The following is a 22,275-nucleotide window of genomic DNA, read 5'->3' on the forward strand; positions in this document are numbered from 1 at the left end:
ATATATTCACATTCAACCATCATGCTTTTCTAACAATGTGTTTACACAAATGAAATAACCCACACAGTAACAAAAACACATGCCCATATTAAACATTGATATTCTTTTCAGACATATTTCACCTAAACCATCCTTAAGCTTCAAAATAAAACAATACCACAAAAGTAATTTCAGAAAGAAACATTCTCTTATACCACAAAAAGGTATACATTTGTGTGTGATTAATTCAGGGAGAAACACGTTTCACAACAGTGTCATTAACATAAAAACATTTGTTGGGGGAGATCCCCCACAATACACAAAACACCCCCCCAGGAAAGGAAGGACACAACCCAGACTTACAGGTGCCAAAATGACCCACTGATGCAGTGGATAGGGTTACCCCCTCCACCCCCACCACCCCTGGTCATAAATTAGGTGTACCTACAGAACTGTCGGTCAGGAAAAACACAAACCATAAATTAGCCCTACTACTTCTACCTCTACGATTGACAGCTTGACAGAACGTACTGTCTACGATGAAAACACTTGTATGGGCGTGTTGAGAGAGAGAGAGAGAGAGGGAGAGAGAAAGACAGACGTGTCTGAAAACACTTATGTGTGGGCGGGGTTTAGCGAGAGAGTGAGGTGGGTTCGGTTTAACGCTTCACACAGCGAATGGAATGCACCTCTGGAAAAAAAAACAAAAAAACTTATCTCCTAGTTTAAAACATTACGGAGATTCTTTTAGCCAGCACTTTAACATTTTTATCTCGTAAGGATCTTTGTTTAGAAGTCATGTAATACGCGCTATTCTTTTTAAACAACTCTTTTAAAGATTTTTACCTCTTAAAGGTTTTATGTTTTTTTTTTTTTTTTGGAAGACATGTAATACGGATTTCTTTTTAAACAACTCTTTTAATCTTTTTAGTTACTAAAGGTTTCTGTTTCAGAAGGTATGTAATTCACGCGATTCTTTTAAACAGATTCTTTTTTTAAAAACGCTTTACCTCCTAAACTTTTTTATTCAAAGGCAGACCAGCCTCCCTAAACGTAATCAACATTTGTTTTCATTTATTTCACAAAACAAATATTCTACTCATATATGTACACATTTCATTCATAATGCTTTTCTAACAATGTGTTTACACAAACGAAATAACCCCACACAGTAACACAAACACATGCCCATATTAAAACTTTATTTCTTTTCAGACGTATTTCACCCAAACCAAAAAACCAAACTCATTAACATAACACCTTTTGTTGGGAGGGGGACTATTCCCCCCCCACACACCTCTCCACCACTACCAGACACAAATTAGCCAGATTGACACACTGATACAGTGGATAGGGTTACCCCCCCAGACCTGTCATAAATTAAAGTGTACCTACAGACCTGTCAGTCAGGGAAAGAGAGGGGCCATAAATTATCAAACACACTACTTTGATTGACAGTTTGACAGAAAGTGTATGATATAACTACTATGGTTTTTAAACCTTTTCAGTTGACTACAAAACATCTGTCAAAGTTCATCTAAACTAACATATCTATCAGTATGTTGTTTTCTAACCACTGGGATTAATAACTATCCTAACTTTTGAGACATAAATGGAAGAACCCTCAGCCCCTGGTTTAATGGTAATTAAAATATAATGCACGGGGAACCTGTGATCTAATTAATGTATGCAAAATGCTAACGCTCAAATAAAGACATATGGGGCTACAGCATTCCAGGAGTGTAAATAACACTGGGCAAGCCAGGGGACACTTTGTGATGATCACCCATATGATCACCGCTCTCCTGGAACTGTCTGTCTTTCTGTCTGTCTGTCTGTCTGTGGAATTCCCCCAAACCTCCTTCCTACCAGCTACCCACACATCCTGCCCCCTGAGCTACGAGGGGGCAGTTCCCGTGCTCTTCATCAGGATTGGCTAATCTGTCGGCGGCCTGTTTAAAGGTTGTCCTTCTGGCCAATCAGCGCACAGGAGGAGGTCCTGTGGTTAGAAACTAAAACTCTGCGTTGGAAGGAGTCAAATAAATTCGCCCTGTGTCCCGAGGTGAATAAGCAGCCTAGAGCGAAGGTAAATCAATTTAAAACATAATCATTTCTCTTACAGGTGGTATTTGCGTTCATTTCTCATACACATAGCTACATTAGAGGTCAGCGTTAGTAGGTAATTAGTTTGGACTTTCACTTTGGCTGAACAGTCTGTGAAGCTAAGCTAACTGGTTAACTACATGCTGTAAGTATTCTCTTACTTGTAGATTGGTGTTTTTTTTTGTTGTTGTTGTTGTTGTTTGTTTATTTTTTTTTAAACTCCAAGTGCAGCAGCACCAATAACAACAAAAACAATAATGTGACTGTTATATACTACTGCTACTACTAAGAATAATATCCAGTATGAACTTTAACCTATGACCTTTAGTTTTTAATGGTTATAAGATGCGTCCTGGTGTCATGTGCAATATGTATACACATGCAAACAGTCTGGTTATTAATGTTGGATCAGAGATGGAAGGTACTTAAAAATCGGACTATGTTGTGTTTTGACAGTGAAGACTGGTTGTGATTTTAGGGGCTAAAATCTAATATCTTCAACAGCTTGACAACTAAACTATTAGGGTTGAACAGTGCATTAGATCATAAGGTTTCATTCATGGCCTAATCAGAATATGGGGTAAGGTATCACACACAGATTACATTTAAAGTGCACCTATTATCCTATTATAGTTTTTCAGATATTACCTTTCATGTAGTGTGTTATAGAGCTGTTTGTGAATGTCAAAAGTCTGCAAAGTTTCAAAAATCAAAGAGCACGACAAACGGAGTTATCGACTCCCCAAAGAAGGAACCGATTCTGAACTCCCGCCCCCCCGCAACAGACCGATCACAATGGACTGGGACATCTGACCAATCAGAGCAGAGTATGCTCTCTGAAAGGAAGAGTTTAGAACCAATCCTTTAGATTGAAAGGTAATGCTGGGGTTTAAATTATGAGTACATTAAAGTGTTTTGTTTTTTTTTACCTTGGGTGCATGTAAATCTATTGTATGAGACCTTTAAAACAAAATTAGGCACGTTTCAAAACCATACTATGTGCGCTTTAAAGACAGCTAGGCAGCTGTCTGTCGTTTAGTTTAATTTTTTTATTTTGAGTTGAATATTTGTGTTTTAAGGTATTTTGGTGGAGGCTGTATCTCATGTGTGCCTGAATCACTGCTGATGATGTGTTACAGGCATGTCAGCTGAAGCATATCAGCTCAGTACATATGAAATCTACTTTCTCTGTGTATTCAGCAGTTTTTCACTGATTGACTCCATGAAGATACTGCGGTGGGCTCAGCCTCCAGACGTATCTAATTTTATCTGACTTCCCCTCTGAGAGGTTCACCACTGAAGTCATGTTAATTAGATCCCAGAGTAGTGCATCTGGCATTCACATTAATCCACAATGTGAGATTCAGCATTAAGATCAAGTCAATCCAGAACTGCATCAACCATAGCTCCTGCAGTACTCTGAGTCGCTCTTAAAAACACTCAGTATTACATCAGGTCCTGAAGACAGACTGAAACCTTTCAGGAATATTAGTGATTATACTGTGGGATTTCAGCAGATTTTCAGAATGTATCAGATGATCCCAATACAATTTTGGCTTATGAAGATCCTCTAATCATAGACCTGCAATGAAAGAAAGCATTTATGATTGGCCATTGTGTCACTGTGGCTGTCCTGTGAGTTATGCATAAGCCGATGCGGTCTTCAACTCTAGTACCCCAACTCTAGTGTGTGCTTGTGTGTGTGTGTGCGTGTGTGTGTGTGTGTGTGTGTGTATGGATATAATTAATCTAATATGGATAAAATTAATCTAATATTGAATATGGATAAAATTTGGGCACCTGGTTACACTGACGATGAATCTGAATCAGCCTGTGTGGGGTTTTTAATTTTTTTATTTTTATAAATATATTTGGAAAATAAGTCATTGCATTCAGTTCAACTTATTCTAAAGGTTATTTTAATGTATATTATATTATACATTTAAATAACATTAAAAACAGTAAATGGTAATGGTAACCTCAGTTTCTACTATGGACCTGCTAATCTCTTGGCCTTTTTTTTAAATTTTTTTTTTACTTTACTAAATTGAAAGAAAAAAATCTTACTCCAATTATGTGCAAAGCCTCTCAGTGAGATTTTGAAACTGGATTGAGTTACAAAGCAGGTGTTTTGCAATCAAAGATTGTTTAACTGCATATCTTATGCCATTTTCTATTGAAGTTCTGGCTTTTTAACATAATGGGTATGTCTAAACTTGACGAGAACATAGAAGTCCTTTATATCACAGGAATGAGGCAAGCTGAGGCCTGACATGCTGTTAAATGTGTAATAACAGGCTTTTCATGTCACCACACAGATATAAATGCACGTTGATTCATTTCCCTGTTGCATCACCTCTTCCTGTCAGAGCTTTGCACACATTAGCTTGTAAAAAGAAAGAACAGTAAATTGACATTTTCTTGTGTGATTCAAGTTTCAGCATGAGCATCATGCACCAGTACAAAAACATAGAGGCACATTTTTATAAAATATAGAGGTGTCTGATAATTTTATTGTTTGGTTGCAAATTCATTTTGACATGAGGTGTAAGTCAGTGTGGTCCTGTGGGAAACTGCGTTGTTCTTTAATGAACCACCATGGACTAAACAGGATCAAGTCAACATTTAAAATGGTTGTAGGTCTGATTTGTCTGATTTTAAGAAAATGATATGTCTGTTATTCCAGAGTGATAACTGCATTCAGAAAAGTCCTGTCTGCAGTGTGTGCTAATGACACGAGCACGCTGAGGTCAGGAGGTGTGTAAGTCAGACGCTGGAGGCTGGGGACAGACATGGCCGGGTTTCTGGATAACGTACGCTGGCCAGAGTGCGAGTGCATCGACTGGTCAGAGAAGAGGAACATGGTGGCCTCCATCGTGGCTGGTATTCTGGTAAGTGTGTGTGTATAAGTTTCTGAATATTAATTTCTGAAAGCACAGGGACACAGAACAAATTCATTAACCACCCCCCCCCCCCTTCTCTCAGTTTTTCACAGGATGGTGGGTTATAATCGATGCTGCTGTGCGTTACCCCAGTTCGGAGGATCTAAATCACGCTTTTCACGCATGTGGGGTTTTCGCTACGGTGGCGTTTTTCATGTAGGTGTTGTTCAATCATAACAATAAGTCACTATATTTTGTTGAAATAACGTAATTTCATCTTATGTGAACATGAAATTAATTACTAAATCTGTATTGGTACTAAAACAGGTGAAAATCTAATATCTTTAGAGAAGACAAAGGTTTTTACATAATACTTCTACTCTCTCAGAACCATGATGTCCAGTGAAGCATCATGGTTTAAACATAATTTAAACATATCCAGGCCTACAGCTTTATTTTCTGCTCTGCATTTTAATATAGTGTTCAATCCTTCATTTTTCACTCTCTTAACTTCAAACCTCACACAGTCACTTGGGTCATTGTGTGGGCCATTTGATTCCTCATTTCCTCTTTTGTGCATTTGCTTACGATTGTGGAAGTAGGAGGGAGACATGTTTGAACCATGAAACTCGTACCACTTCGTTTTGCTTCATTATCCTTGGCTGGGACTATTCATCTGTTTCCTCGCCAACACTGAAGTTCTTTCTTTGTTTGTTCTGTTTGGCAGGCTTCCCAATGGCCATTCAACACAGCCCAATACCAATTTTATACAAATACCCGCATTTAACTGAAGTGTGCATATGGAAAATCTGACCTTAATATCACACAGCTGCTCACATTTAAATAGGGACCTAGAAATAGTGCACAATTTTGAATATTAAATATTCAGGATTTTGAATATTAGCTTTGTTCGTTTTAAATATTTCAAAATTCTAAAACCTGTTTATTTTCAATTTAAAAAAAAAAAAAAAAAAAAATATATATATATATATATATATATATATATATATATATATATATATATATATATATATATATATATATATATATATATATATAATATTTTAAATTGCTTTTCAATGTGATCTCAGACTTTAGGACCCCACTGTACATACAAAGACACTATTACACAGATGTACAATTATCTCATATTCTACATTATTTAAGTATTCTTCTAAATAGTGTAAGAAAAAAACACTGTGTAAAATGTAAATTAAAAACGGAATGCAATAATTTGCAAATCTCATAAACCCATATGTTATTTACAATAGAACATAGAAAACATATCAAGTGTTTAAACTGAGGAAATGTACCATTTTAAGAAAAAATAGGGTAATTTTGAATTTGATTGCCACAACACGCCTCAAAAAGGTTGGGACGGGGCAACAAAGAGCAGGAAAAGTAAGTGTTACTAAAAAGAAACAGCTGGAGGAACATTTTGCAACTAATTAGATTATTTGGCAACAGGTCAGTAACATCATTGACTATAAAAAGAGTATCTTAGAGCGGCAGAGTCTCTCAGAAATAAACATGAATGGAAGCATATGTTGCTCTAAAACCTAAATTAACCTTTCAGCATTGATGGTGCCTTTCCAAATGTGCAGGCTGCCCATTCCATAGGCATTAATGCACCCCCATAACATCAGAGATGCAGGATTTTGAACTGAGCACTGATAAAAAGCCAGATGGTCCCTCTCCTCTTTAGTTTAGAGGACACTGTGTCCATGGTTTCCAAAAAGAATTTCAAATTTCTATTCGTCTGACCACAGAACAGTTTTCCACTTTGCCTCAGTCCATTTTAAATGAGCTTTGGCCCAGAAAAGACAGTTGTGTTTCTGGATCATGTTCACATATGACTTCTTCTTTGCATGATCAAGCTTTAACCAGCATTTGTGGATGGCATGGCAAACTGTGTTCACAGACAATGAGTTCTGGAGGTGTTTCTGAGCCCATGCAGCGATTTCTGTTACGGAATCATGCCTGTTTTTAATGCAGTGCCGCCTGATGGCCCGAAATTCATGGGCATGAAATATTTTTCCCCCTTGTGCACAGAGATTTCTCCAGATTCTCGGAATCTTTTGATATTATCTACTGTAGATGATGAGATATTCATAGTCTTCACAATTTTACGTTGAGGAACATTATTCTGAAATTGTTCCACAAATTGTAGACTTTGCCCATCTTTACTTAGATACTCTTTGAGAGGCATATCTACTTTTTATACCCAATCATGTTACTGACCTGTTGCCAATTAACCTCCAGCTGTTTCTTTTTAGTAACACTTACTTTTCACGGTTTTCTTGCCCCAGTCCCAACTTTTTTGAGACGTGTTGTGGCAATCAAATTCAAAATTACCTTCTTTTTTTCCTTAAAATGGTACATTTCCTCAGTTTAAACATTTGATATGTTTTCTATGTTCTATTGTGAATAACATAGGGGTTTATGGGATTTGCAAATCATTGCATTCTGTTTTTATTGACATTTTACACAGCGTACCAACTTTTTTGGAATTGGGGTTGTATTTAAGCATTGCTGTTTGGTAATTATATGACTTAAACCTTGACTATGGGGCTGAGATTTATATCAGAGTCATGCATGTCAGTGTAGGCGGTGCATGGAGCATTTATTTCAGTGATTTCTTGCACAGCATTATTAAACCTTACTATGATCAGGCGTTACCGTGTGTGTGTGTGTGTGTGTGTGTGTGTGTGTATGTATATGTGTGTTGCAGGATTAATGCTGTGTCAAATGCTCATATCCATGGGGACATGTATGGAGAGAGCTGTCTCGGGAGGACAGGTATGGAGATGATAATGCTAATGAGTGGTACTGCAGAAATAACCGTTTGCACTAATAGGATTTTTATAATATATTGAATGTAAAATACTTTCATAAGTTGTATGTGCAAATATTTTAATAATATAGCATTGCTGAATTCTCTATTTTGATTGGTCAGAAGGTGTTGATTCATTTTCTATAACCGCAGCTTTGACATTATTCAAGTTTATAATAATGTGCCCGTTCTAATGACATTGTTTCTATAGTAACAACTTGCATAGGGACGGTGAACACGCCACTTAACCAGATTTTAAAAACATGTGACATTAGTCTTGGTGAGGGAACGACAGGTTACAGCTGCTTTAACATAAATGATAACAGGAACGAACTTGTTTCGTGGACATTCCACAACAGTAAACAAAACTATAAATGAATTAAAAGTACATCCTTTAAATAAAATCTAAAATAAAAATCGAATCATACCTCCGTCCCGAGTGTGTGGAGTTTGCATGTTCTTCCCATGGGGGTTTGCTCTGAGTACTCCAGTTTCCTCCCCCAGTCCAAAGACCTGCGTTGTAGGCTGATTGGCATTTCCATTTCCAAATTGTCTGCTGTGTGTGATTGTGCCCTGTGATTATTTTGGCACTCCCCTCCATGGTGTCCTCCACCCCGAGTTCCCTGGGATAGGCTCCTGGCTCCCCGCGACCCTGTGTAGGATAAGTGGTACAGAAAATGCATGGATGGATGCTGCCTGGATATGGTTTCAGGTGTTTACAGTGTATAGCTTCAATATATGCATGTAATATTTATATGCTTTGCTGAAATTACAGATGAAATGAACTTTAGATAATGCTGAATGTAGATCAGAGCATTCAGTTACTAAGGAAACGAGACTGCATTTAGTAGACCTCAGTGGTCCCTCACACTGACTAGCCATTAAAAGATCCTGTTTTTTTCACTACTGTTAGGAAATATGAATGTAGGCACGATTGAATGTAGCATTAGTGAGGACCGCTACATGGAGAATCATTATTTACCTGCACAGAGTCTTCTCATTATATCAGAAATAGTTGCTTCATTTCAGCTTGGGCTCAGTGGCCCTTATTCATCAAAGCTGCGTACGGTCGAGTCGGATAGTAAAAACACCCACTGTCATTTTCACCTTTCACCTGACGTCTGGCTCGAGTGTCTGAATTTTTGAGAGTGATATTTTTATAGCCTGAAAAAATATTACTGTCTGATATGCTGATTTGTAGGTAAGGCAAGAATACAGGTAAAAAAAAAAAAAAACACTATTTTATTAGTACAATTTAAGAAAAGACAAGATACAGATACAATTTATCCAAAAATCTGAAAAATGATTGACATCATTTCCACGGTGGCTTAGCGGTTAGCACGTTCGCCTTACACCTCCAGGGTCCGGTGTTCAATTCCCTCCGGGTGTGTGCGGAGTTTGCATGTTCTCCCCTCCTGCGGGGGTTTCCTCCTGGTCCTCCGGTTTCCTCCCCCAGTCCAAAGACATGCATGGTAGGCTGATTGGCATGTCTGAGGTGTCCGTAGAGTATGAATGGGTGTGTGAGTGTGTATGTGATTGTGCCCTGCGATGGACTGGCACCCTGTCCAGGGTGTACCCCGCCTTGTGCCCAATGCTTCCTGGGATAGGCTCCAGGTTCCCCGTGACCCTGAAAAGGAGTAAGCGGTTGAAGATGGATGGATGGATGGATCATTTCTACATGTATTGTCTTGCCTTTTATAATCAAAATCGACATCAACATCAAGAATTATAGCAAGTATAGTGAGTAGAGTCGTATAAACAATAAGCAATAAAATAGATAACACTGATGAACTCAGTGGCACATATGGGAACCTCTGACAAAAATATATTTAATGGGGGTTTAGTGTCAGTGTGTAATGTGTAAGTATGAATCAGAGGCTGTGTGGATCTGTATCAGCTCATTACTGGTGTAATTGAGTAATAGGTGCATTTGTGTCTTGAACAAATGAACCACACATCTGGGTATATAATTACATATCAATACTAAGCACATCATACATGATTTTATTTCTTTTGGTAGTCTGCTTTTCCATGTTTGGTTAATTCCAGGTTTTCTTTGTTCAGGAAGAAAAATTGGTCTGCATATATGTAATTAAATCATCTGACTTTATTTAAATCCATTAAATGAAGTAAAAAAAATTATAAAACTTTTAGAGTTGGTGTGAACATGGGGAAATGATTCATTTGGTACCTGATTTTAACCCAACTTTAAAAAACAACAACCCTTCTATAACTATCTATATACGTATGTGTACATTAATTTTAGTAATAATAAAAGATTGCAAAAGACACACATATTGGACCTTCCTTTCCTCCTCTTAAATAGTTTTAATAATTGGTTTTCTGCCCAGTTTTCTGTTATTTTTGAGGATACCTTTATCGCAGTGACCTCAGACACAAGCACCTCTAACTCAACTTTGCTGAATCTGGCCTTGATGCTAGTCTGCTGAATGCTTTCCTTTTATTGCAACCTCCGCATAGATTAGGGCATGTTTGTGATGTCAATTAGATGAGGTGATTTCATCATTTGAACTTAACCCCCCCCCCCCCCCCAAAAAAAAAACCCGCTTGTTTTGATGTTATGCGACAGTTTCATAAGGTGCTGATTTGTTCGTTGTGTCTGTTTAAATCTGCACTTGTTACCACGAACATTTATTGAAGTGTCTGTGTCCTCATCTGTCTCTCTCACCTTTTTATCCACCGCTGGTTTAAGCAACTCACTTGTGAAATTTAGACATATTCTGAATTTCCTGAATGAAGGTCATTGTTTGTTTATCTGTAATTGGACTTGTCCATGTCACCATCTCATAGGCGCTCGTCTTTGGATCTTCATCGGCTTCCTGATCATGTTCATGTCTCTCATCGCATCTATCGGGATCTTATTTGGAGCTTCTGTTTCAGCGGGTGAGTTTCTTCCTTGGCTCCAATAATTATATTACCTCATCCTACATCTTTGTAGATTATTGTTTGATACAAAGTTGATCTATTCAAGAATAATAATCATAATAATTATGATGATGATAATAATAATAATAATGATGATACATTATTCTAATGTAAAAAATTTAATTATAGTGTGATACCCATGCACCATGTAGCAACTGTTTTTATTCATAAATAAATAAGTGTCTAACACAACCAATAGCTGAGCATTTGTTGCTTGTCCAAAATTTCCTTATGAAGCTTTCCCCCAAAAAAAACACAAACCATGGAAATTCATTAAAACACAAACAGGTTTGTGTATTTGGAAATTTTTACAACAAAACACACTCAAACCATTTTTTTTCTGTTCTCTGTCAGTGCATCCTGTGTCTCCCAGATTGTCTGTGTTCTTCCAGAACTTGTTCATATTTTTCAGGTGGGTGTGTTTGCTAATGAATTTTCACACTTTATATTTACATACAGAGTACCTCATGGAGCTGACTGGTCACTTACTCCCATTTAGAAAGCTGAAGCAGCAATCAGGCCAGCAGTGTGATCAATAAAATGCAGAGAGAGAAAAACAACAACAACAACTCAATAGTAGCCTATGCAAGTAGAGGACATTAAGGGGGAAATTGCATGTGATGCCTGTTTCTAAGATTGTTGACAGAAACAATCTGTCATGGTTACATCTGACGTATGACATTTTCCACTATATAGAGTTCTGAAACAGTAGGGTTTCCTGAACTGAAATTCACTTTTTCTTGTGTCTAGCATTTTAAAATCTGGTTAATTTACATTTAATATACTATGTAATAAATAACAAATAATCATAAATAAATATTGATATACCAATGAGAAGCATGGAAGTAAAATCTATGCTGATCTTTCTAGCAGTCTTTATTGGTAGCGTACTGACTGATATACCGTAATTTTCGGACTATTGAGCGCACCTGAATATAAGCCGCACCCACTAACTTTAAAAAGAAAAAAATTTTTGTACGTATATAGGCCGCACTTGTCTATAAGCCGCAGGGGTCCACGTTGTAACACGAGATATTTACACAGAAAGATGTTACACAGAAAGATTTTTTTTTTAACTTTTAATTAAATACGTACCGTAAATGCTTTTTTCCGAACAGTGCCTGTAACACGGCTGGTTAAAAAAAAAAAAAATACAGTTGCCTACCAGGAAAAGTCATTGATCGCTATCTTCATCTTCCTCCTGCGCACTAAAACCACTAAAGTCATCTTCTTTAGTGTCGGAATTGAACAGCCTCAGAATTACCGGTACTTCGTGCAGCAGCTCTATTTCCTTCTTCGACAGCCAGATCGATCGCCTTTAACTTGAAAGCTGCATCATAAGCATTTCTTCGTGTGTTTTCCATGATGAGGGTGTGTGCATGAAGCGCAAAATGACTGATCTGAAGGATTTAGTGTGAGTGCGTTTGATTTAATTCGAACAGTTTCACTGGTCCACTGTGACCTGTTCGGTAATTTCATTGGTCTGATGTAGCGAGGCTAAATGTTTTGGCGGCATGAAGTTTGTTAGGCCGTAAAAATCTATAAATTAGCCGCATCATTGTTTAAGCCGCAGTGTTCAAAGCGTGTGAAAAAAGTAGCGGCTTATAGTCCGGAAATTACGGTAAATATAATGACTATTCAGAGGTCCTGCCCATTCAGTAGTTATTATTATTATTATTATTATTATTATTATTATTAATAATAATAATAATAATAATAATAATCCATGTGAGCAGTGGTGGCTTGTCCATAGTCCCATTTATATCAGTCGATCAACAGATTTGAATCTTAATAAAAGCCTTATTCACAACTCCATGCATTTTAAATTCTATTGAAATAATAATTACCCCTTTTGAGTAAGCAAAAATTTGTCTTAAAGAAATATAGCTACTTGACAGATATAAGCCAATGTTCCATTGATTTGCTGGCCTTTCTAGGGGAGTTTCCATGCACCCAGTGGTAAAAATGGTAACTGCAACAATGAAAATGAAGACAGTGTGTCTATTGTAAGCTATATTGCAAAGATTGGGAGAAGGAAAGTTTGGAGTGGACACATCTTAAACGTGTCAAATACTTGTTTCCTTACACAAAGGCTGAGAAAAAGAAGAAAAATGTTTCCCTTTTTCAATGCCCGATTTATTTTTATTTTTTTGGGAATGTCTTTTGTGTGACAGTTAAAATGTAGTTGATCTGGAAATTTTGCTGAAACCTGGCAACCCACAGTTGAAGAAATGAGCTGCTAGACTGTATGCCAGTTGACTGTGTATTATCATCTCTCAACTGCCTAGTCAAGCCAAGTGGGTTTTCATTGTCATTCCTCTATATAGCTTGTATACGTTGGAACGAAATGACATTTCTTCAGGACCATGGTGCGAAATGGAAGAGTACGCAAGACTACATAAAGTGCAAATGCACAACAGTGTGAGACGAGTGCTAAACAATAAATACACAGAACAAAACAATAAATACAAGGACAGTAGATGCACAGAACATGGACTGTAAACTGTAACATGGACTGTAACTAAGCTATTGTGTAATATAGCAGCAATACTGGCAGAAAAAACTAATTCCATAATATAGGATTACTTTAAGTATTCACTGGATAGTAGCCTATAGCATAAGTCAAGTATGATAGCCTTTCGACCTAAAGGTTTTTGAGGCTATGTCATTATTAATGTCATTCAGCCCTGCCAAATTCTCCAATCACAAGCCTTTGCTTCTGCACTTTTCCTTATTTCCAACTACCTGCAATAGTTTCTGACAAACTTAAGAGGGAGGCACCGGACATGCTGTCTCTCCCCTGTCAATCACAGCAACAGTTTCCACCCAGCAGCCAGCTCACACAACAGCTAGCAATTGTGGAGGGGGAGTGCTAACACCCGCTAGATCACGGGGGTCTGTGAGCTCATGTATGTAATAAAGGGCAGATGGCACTTTTCGCAGAGGTGTTATGCTGCCCTGTGATTTAGCATGAGCAGCAGATAGAAAATAAATTTTTGGCTTCACCTGTCTCAGGAAGCATGTATTAGCATCCCCCTCCCCAGCTGGTGGCAGTTGTGTGATATAGAGAGCTGGCTGGTGGGTGGAAACTGCCAGGTGACCGAATTCATGAGAAACAACATTTGTAGATTATAGGAGTCATTATGTTTTACATCAAACTATTTTAAGTTGGAATTATCTTAACCTGATTTAATATTATGTTGAGCAGACAGGCTGTATCAGGCAAAAGCCCTGCATTGGGAAATCAATCCTTACTTTAATTATCAGCATCATCCACATCAGCTTCTGTCTCATTGCTTGAGGTAAAAGCACAAGCCTCTTCATCGTCTCTTCCCTCCACTGATCTCTGTGCACTCAAACAGTAATAATAGCTCATTAATTTAGTCAGTTTGATTCTGTTGGCCCTTATTCTTTATTTAGGTCATTGAAACATATTTAAATATTTAGTTATGGTGAAGTATATTATGGTTTCTTAAAGTACAGATTTTGTTACATTTATGGCATTTGGCAGACGCCCTTATGCAGAGCGACTCACATTTGTATCATTTATACATCTGAGCAGTTGAGGGTTAAGGGCCTTGCTCAAGAGACCAGTAGTGGCAACTTGGTACTGGTTGCTGGGACCTTCTGCTATGTGGTGTAATGTCTTAACCACTGAGCTACCGCTGCCCAAATGGTACATCCCTGACCTGGGCTGCGGCAGTGAGAGCACTGAATCCTAACTGTTAGACCACCAGGGAGATCAAAGTATTAAATTATAAGAAAAAAAAATTGGTCTCTTCATTTTTTCCAGAGTTCAGCCATAGTGACCTCAGGTGGGTTTTCCCAGACTGCAATTTTGCTGTAATCAAAGGCAGAAGAACTTAATCATGAGCTTAAAAGCTTGTATAAAGGGGCTGAAAAGTATTAGCTTATGAAGGCCACAAACCTGGATATTCTCAACAGAGCTATTTTCACAAGAACAAAAATCCAAAATCGTTAAACCTGGGGGACCAAACAGAATTAGCTGTAAGATTTGATACTAGAGACGAGAAGCCAGGTTAAAACAGTGATCTGAAGACAGTGAACAGTGGGTGAAGGCTTTCAGTTTTATTTACGTTAAATGAGCCTGTATGGAGGCAGCATGGTGGCGTAGCAGGTTCGATCCTGAGATCAGCTTACTTTCTGTCTGACGTTTTACATGTTCTCCCCGTGTCTGTAGGTGGATTGGCTATCCTAAATTGCCCCGAGGTGCGAATGAATGTGTGTGTGTACATGGTGCCCTTTAATCGACTGGCATCCCATCCAGTGTATTCCCACCCAGTGTTCCCGGAATAGGTTTCAGATCTACTGCCACCATGCCCTGGGTAAAGTGCAGATAACCCCCTGCAGTCTGAGTTTACTGTAGCTATTTGCCCAGGAGCTTTTTAAGCTTACTAGTCATTTGGCTGTCAGCTGAATAAAACCGAAAGGCCTTATGCACGAGTGGCTGCGTGTCTTAAGTGGGAGTTAAATCTTTTGTAATACCTTCTGTTCGCACCAGGGAATTGCTTTGCAGATTCTCACTTCATTTACTACTCTTACCTGAGCCACAGCCTCAGTATATTTACTGAACTCTTTATTAAACAGTCCTACCATCTCTGTAGCTGTACAGTTAGAGACATAGAGCTCATTATTTTTCTCCATACAGTGTGTGTCGTACTGTAGCCTTCATCTATGTCTTTATTTATTTATTTATTTATTTATATATTTTTTTTCTGACCACAGCACAGGAGATTTTTGCTTTGTGGACTGTTTCTTAATCCAGCAGCAGTGCTTCTGCAGCTGAAAAATCCACACTGCTCATTGGTGGTCCTGGGGGATAGTCCCTTGATTATCCAATGATTGATGTATTAAAGAGGAACTGAGAAACTGTATAACAGATGGGTGTATTTGGTAGGTCGGATGTAATCAAACTTTCTCCTCATATGGACCATTTCGCTGTTTTGTGAGAATGACACCAACAAGCATGCCTCAGTCAAACTCACCAAGATCACATTTGTAATAATCGCCATTGTAATGTTTGATGTGAACATTAATTGAAGCTCTTGACCTGTATCTGCATAATTTAATGTGTTGTGCTGCTGCCACATGATTGAACTGATGCTGGACTCTCACCATCCACTTTATTACCTAATCAGCCGAATTGTTTTTATTATGAGAAAATGGAAATGGTATTAATGAACCCCTGTCTCTTCATTCCACAGCTCTCTTGTCTACAAGTTTGGACGAACTGAGGATTTATGGGGCTAAGTTGTGCCAAACCTTCCAGCTAAACTTTTCTTTGCACCCTCAGTCCTCACTTTGACCTCAGGTATCTATCAGTAAATCTTGGCTGCAGGCTAAATTTTTACACCCAAACTGAGTTCTTCAGTATAGTGTTAGATATTCTCCATTCTACACACAAACATAATGCATTACCTCAGGTGTGCCTGTCGTGCTGTTACATGTGCAGTCCTTTCTGTCAGTTTATATATCAAACTGTTTTGCTTGTGTGTGGTCTATGAAATGAAAATATTTTCCTATAATAATATTTTGAAAGGTATTTTGTTTAACTTCCTCTGAAAATCCAGCCTGCATTTCAGGCTGTAATTACTCTGAAACCTTACTGTGTCTAATCAACTTAGCGCTACCTGTACATTTATTGCACGGTATAGCTAGAACCAAATCCTGGATCATTTAAGTGTTCTAGTCTTTTATTTTGTATTTAATTTTTTTAAAATAATTTTTTAATAAACTGACACTACCTTAGCAACAGTTAATAGACATTCATGCATTGGCCATGGTCATTGTGCTAGCAGGCATTCACTGCAAAAAATTATATCTTGGCTTATGAAGATATCTCGAATATGGCCAAATTTATCTAATATTACTTGTTATACCATTTTTTATATATATATATATATATATATATATATATATATTGTATGCATTATTTTTATACGGTATAACCGCATAGTTCAGACAGTATTTCCGGCTGTAACATGAACAATAGGCTTTTATTAATGCACTTGTTCTAATGGATTGTTTCTGTAGGTATAATTTTTAAACTGTGGTGAAGATTTTTGTTAAGACGTTTATTTACGGAAGGACTCTCCAGTGTCAGTGCTTTGTAATGGTGCTTCGCCAAATTTCCCAGCACAGGAAAGTCTTCAGGACAGAAGAGTTTACCCCTTTTTGAGAGAGAGTGAGAGTGAGAGACAGACACACACGAGGGAACAGCTGTATATCATTGCAGTAACTTGTTTAAAAATCAGAGAGTCTTGAACATTAAATCTGACTGAACATGTCGCACATCACATTTTGTTCATGGATACATAAAACATTGTAATTGTTGCCAAATTGCTGTGGTATCAGCAAAATTCATACAAAAATATCCAACTTTGAGTTATTAGTGTATGCTAGATTTGTCAGCATACAAGATTTTTTCACTTGCTAACATTTCTTTTCTGTGTGAAATAATTGGATGGCAATCCATCACTCTTCATTATTATAATATTTTATTGTAACCAATAATTTTGCTTGGTTTTCTTTCTGCCTTCCTCATGAGCTGAGGCTGAGGCAGGCCTGATGTCTGGGAATAGAGTTGCTGTTCATTTCTGAAATATTTTAAAGCAAGGTTTTGAGAGTAGTTGGAAAAGGAATTCATGTGTGTTCTCTGTATTTTCTCTCAATGGCCTTTTCCAGCTGTATTATAACCTGATGAAGGCATGAGAACAGGGCAGATGATTATTGATCTTATTGACTGATGGTTTATATACTTTTTAAAACCTCTGCTTGCTCATGAGCACAGTCAATATGATGCAGTTCTCATTTATTGTAGTAACATTGTACAATTTTGCTTTTCTAACCAGCACCCAAATGTCATATTTGTGTAGAAACTGTATGAGTGATCCATGTATGAGTGATCCATCTTAATAAAACCAGTCATTTTGAGCTGTCAACTGTTTACTTTAATCTTTTATTAAACATCATCACGATGAAATTCAACAATAAAACACTTAATCTTTGCACTGCTTTTCTCCTGGGCTGGAGCTTATCCTGGGAACACCAGGAATGTGTGAGGACTACACCTTGTATGGGATGTCAGTCCAGCAGAGATTTAATCTTTACATTAAAAACTATTAGGAGCCAATTATAAATAATTTTAGAATGCTCAGTTCCATTGGTTCTGATTATTTTTTTCTTACACAAACAAGTTAACAAATAAATCAACTGAAATCAATAAATAGTTATTAATTGCATCAATGTAAGCACATTAATAATAAACAATAACATTAATAACAAAGTTCTACAGCTCTTCAAACTAAACTCATTCATTAAATTCATTCCAACATCCACTCACACTTCACATCCAGAAATACTATCAGTCTGTTCAAGTTGAACTTACTGAATTTAAAAGTGGTCGTTAGTTAAATAATTCACTAATTAAAGAGTTCTTGTATCATTAGTGTACTGTGAATTTCAAAACTGGTATACAGGCATTGCATGGAATGACAATCGTTAATTTAAGACAATCGTTGGAATTCTCAATTGAATTTTGTGGCTTTATTTAAAAAAAGAAAAGAAAAACAGGGTGACAAAAAATAGTAGTTTCTTCCTGTAGGTTACTGGATCAATCAGTCACTCTCCTTTTATTCTGCTTCTTGTTATTGACAAATAAACATTCAAAAAGTGTGCTGAGGTAACTCCAACCCACATTCTGAAACAGTTGGGACAGTATAAAAAATGCTAAAAACAAAGAGGAGTGATTTGTAAATGTACTTTGACTTGTATTTAAACAAAAAATTTATAAAGACAAAGTATTTGATGTTTTACCTAATCAACTGCATAGTTGTTGTTTTTTTTTTTTTTGAAGATAATGTTTATTTTGAAATTGATACATGCAACACATTCCAAAACACAGGTGAGGAAATCATTTCATCATAGTATATAAGGAGCCTCCAAAAAAGGCCTAGTCCTTCAAGAGCAAGGATGGGTCGAGGCTTGCCAACAGATGCGTCAGTGAATAATCCAACACTTTGAGAACAACATTCCCCAAAGGCAAATCGGTAGGATTTTGGACATTTCACCTCCTACAGTGCACAATATAATTAAAAGATTCAAGGAATCCGGTCAAATATCGGTGCGTAAAGGGCAAGGCCGAAAACCACTTCTGAATGCACGTGATCTGCAATCCCTCAGACGTCACTGTCTTAAAAACCCTCATGAGTCTGTAATGGATGTCCTGACATGGGCTCGGGAACACTTTGGTAAACTTTTGTCAGTCAACACCATTCACCACTGTGTCCACAGATGCAAGTTAAGGCTTTACTATGCAAAGCAGAAGCCATACATCAACACTGTCAAGAAGCGCCGCCAACTTCTCTGGGCTCGGTCTCATCTGAGATGGACGGTAGCACAGTGGAATCATGTTTTGTGGACCGACGAGTCAAATAGTTTTTGGACAAAACAGCCGTCGTGTTCCAAAGAGGAAAAGGACCATCCAAGCTGTTATCAGCGTCAGGTCCAAAAGCCAGCGTATGTCATGGTATGGGGGTGTGTCAGTGCCCAGGCATTGGGTAACGTGCACATCTGTGAGGACACCATTAATGCAAACAGATACAGTGCATCCGGAAAGTATTCACAGCGCTTCACTTTTTCCACATTTTGTTATACTACAGCCTTATTTCAAAATGGATTAAATTAATTATTTTCCTCAAAATTCTACAAACAATACCCCATAATGACAACATGAAAGATGTTTCTTTGAAATCTTTGCAAATTTCATTAAAAATAAAAAACAAAAAAAGCACATGTACATAAGTATTCACAGCCTTTGCCATGACACTCAAAATTGAGCTCAGGTGCATCCTGTTTCCACTGATCATCCTTGAGATGTTTCTACAACTTGATTGGAGTCCACCTGTGGTAAATTCAGTTGATTGGACATGATTTGGAAAGGCACACACCTGTCTATATAAGGTCCCACAGTTAACAAGGCATGTCAGAGCACAAACCAAGCCATGAAGTCCAAGGAATTGTCTGGAGACCTCTGTGACAGGATTGTATTGAAGCACAAATCTGGGGAAGGGTACAGAAACATTTCTGCAGCATTGAAGGTCCCAATGAGCACAGTGGCCTCCATCATCCATAAATGGAGGAAGTTTGGAACCAGCAGGACTCTTCCTAGAGCTGGCCGCCCGGCCAAACTGAGCGATCGGGGGAGAAGGGCGTTAGTCAGGGAGGTGACCAAAAACCCGATGGTCACTCTGACAGAGCTCCAGCATGTCTCTGTGGAGAGAGGAGAACCTCCAGAAGAACAACCATCTCTGCAGAACTCCACCAATCAGGCCTGTATGGTAGAGTGGCCAGACGGAAGCCACTCCTCAGTAAAATGCACATGACAGCCCGCCTGGAGTTTGCCAAAAGGCACCTGAAGGACTCTCAGACCATGATGAAACAAAGATTGAACTCTTTGGCCTGAATGACAGGTGTCATGTCTGGAGGAAACCAGGCACCACTCATCACCTGTCCAATACCATCCCTACAGTGAAGCATGGTGGTAACAGCATCATGCTGTGGGGATGTTTTTCAGTGGCAGGAACTGGGAGACTTGTCAGGATCGAGGGAAAGATGAATGCAGCAATGTACAGAGACATCCTTGATGAAAACCTGCTCCAGAGCGCTCTGGACCTCGGACTGGGGCAAAGGTTCGTCTTCCAACAGGACGACGACACTAAGCACACAGCCAAGATAACAAAGGAGTGGCTACAGGACAACTCTGTGAATGTCCTTGAGTGGCCCAGCCAGAGCCCAGACTTGAACCCGATTGAACATCACTGGAGAGATCTGAAAATGGCTGTGCACCGACGCTCCCCATCCAACCTGATGGAGCTTGAGAGGTCCTACAAAGAAGAATGGGAGAAACTGCCGAAAAACTGGTGTGCCAAGCTTGTAGCATCATAATCAAAAATACTTGAGGCTGTAATTGGTGCCAAAGGTGCTTCAACAAAGTATTGAGCAAAGGCTGTGAATACTTATGTACATGTGCTTTTTTGTTTTTTATTTTTAATAAATTTGCAAAGATTTCAAACAAACTTCTTTCACGTTGTCATTATGGGGTATAGTTTGTAGAATTTTGAGGAAAATAATGAATTTAATCCATTTTGGAATAAGCATGTAACTTAACAAAATGTGGAAAAAGTGAAGTGCTGTGAATACTTTCCGGATGCACTGTATGTACACATTTTGGAGCAACATATGCTGCCATCCAGAGCAGGACAACAGCGAACCACATTCTGCCCGGATTACAAGTGCATGGTTGCGTAAGCAGAGAGTGCGGGTGCTAGCATGGCCTGGTGCAGTCCTGACCTGTCTCTGAATGAGAATGTGTGGCGCATTATGAAGCGCAAAATAAGGCAACGAAGGCCCTGTACAGTTGCGCAGCTGAAGAAATGCATAATGGATGAATGGGTGAAAATTCTGTGTGCTAAACTTAACCAACTGGTGTCTTCAGTGCACAAACGCTTAAGTGTTATTAAAAGGAAAAGGTGATGTTACACAGTGGTAAACAATTATCTGTCCCAACTTTTTTGGAGTGTGTTGCAATCATAAGATTTGAAATGAGTGTATATTTTCAAAAATACATTAAATTCACAAAATAAAACATCAAATAATGTGTTAATTATGTGTTTTCAATATAGTACAAGGTGAACTGTATATTCAAATGATTTCTTTTTTTTTTTTGCATTTTCCATAATGTTCCAACTTTTTCAGAACTGGGGTTATATAATCTGCACTCAGGGCAGTTTAGCAGCCTGACCACAGGATGTCAGCTTGGAATGAAACACATTTTAAATGAGAGGAAAGCTGGGACTGCTTGGATCAGAAACAATGGACACACAGTGCAATCAGACTCTGGTTCATGCACCCAAAATGTACCCAGAAAATGCACTTCCTTTGTTATGGATAGCAGCACTGCACAAATCTCTTCAGCCTGAATTAACGAGTTTTCAGGTAGCAGCAGTGCTTCATATGTCTAGTTCTGATAACCTGAAACACAGAAAGAACAGATCTCAGTTTCTGGCTTGAAGTTTTTTCCCCCTAGAACTCTATGGCTCTGATTTACTAAAGGTTTGTGTGTGTAGATACTTAACACAAAACACAAATAACACAAAAAAGCATGCAAGCTTTTTTTTTTTTTTTTTTTTTTTAAATGTATATGTACCTTATAAAAAGAACAGCTTTACTAACAGGCTCGGTGGAGGATTGTGTCTATCACATTAGCAAAATAACACATTTTACCCAATGATTAACATTTTTGAGTTTTCCTTAATGAATATAAACTTTGGGGTGTTTCTACCTAAAAGTGCAACATACAGTTCATTGAAAATAAATACATTTTGCACCCACAGTGTGATTTACTACAGCCTGAAAGTGCCTTTGGGAAACAGTGATTGCATGTGCAAATTAATATAACCAAAAGGCACTATTTACTAGGTTTTAATATTAATTATACAGGTAAATGTTGAC

At 38.0% G+C, this 22,275-nt stretch overlaps 2 protein-coding genes across 4 annotated transcripts in view; one reads left to right on the plus strand and one right to left on the minus strand.

Moving 5' to 3' along the window:
• The first annotated feature begins 1,631 nt into the window (after nt 1-1,631).
• On the plus strand, nt 1,632-17,705 carry LOC128608565 (transmembrane protein 50B). Of its 2 annotated transcripts, none has more exons than XM_053626381.1 (7): nt 1,632-2,065; nt 4,769-4,973; nt 5,068-5,180; nt 7,696-7,763; nt 10,609-10,701; nt 11,098-11,155; nt 15,969-17,705. In XM_053626381.1, exons 2-7 carry the CDS (start codon nt 4,875-4,877, stop codon nt 16,012-16,014), a joined length of 477 nt encoding a protein of 158 aa, XP_053482356.1. In that variant the 5' UTR covers nt 1,632-2,065; nt 4,769-4,874; the 3' UTR covers nt 16,015-17,705. The 2 variants fall into 2 exon arrangements, with proteins under 2 accessions (XP_053482356.1, XP_053482357.1); XM_053626382.1 differs by lacking the exon at nt 1,632-2,065 and adding an exon at nt 2,102-2,227.
• LOC128608564 (glycerol kinase) overlaps nt 17,704-22,275 on the minus strand; it is a 47,524-nt gene continuing 42,952 nt past the window's right edge. For both annotated transcript variants that reach the window (XM_053626378.1, XM_053626379.1), the window contains exon 19: nt 17,704-21,795. In XM_053626378.1, the coding sequence (XP_053482353.1) occupies nt 21,782-21,795 (14 nt within the window). In that variant the 3' untranslated portion in view covers nt 17,704-21,781. The remainder of the gene's footprint in view (nt 21,796-22,275) is intronic.

The sequence above is a fragment of the Ictalurus furcatus genome, chromosome 6 (genome assembly GCF_023375685.1).
Source record: "Ictalurus furcatus strain D&B chromosome 6, Billie_1.0, whole genome shotgun sequence".
Lineage (NCBI taxonomy): Eukaryota > Metazoa > Chordata > Actinopteri > Siluriformes > Ictaluridae > Ictalurus > Ictalurus furcatus.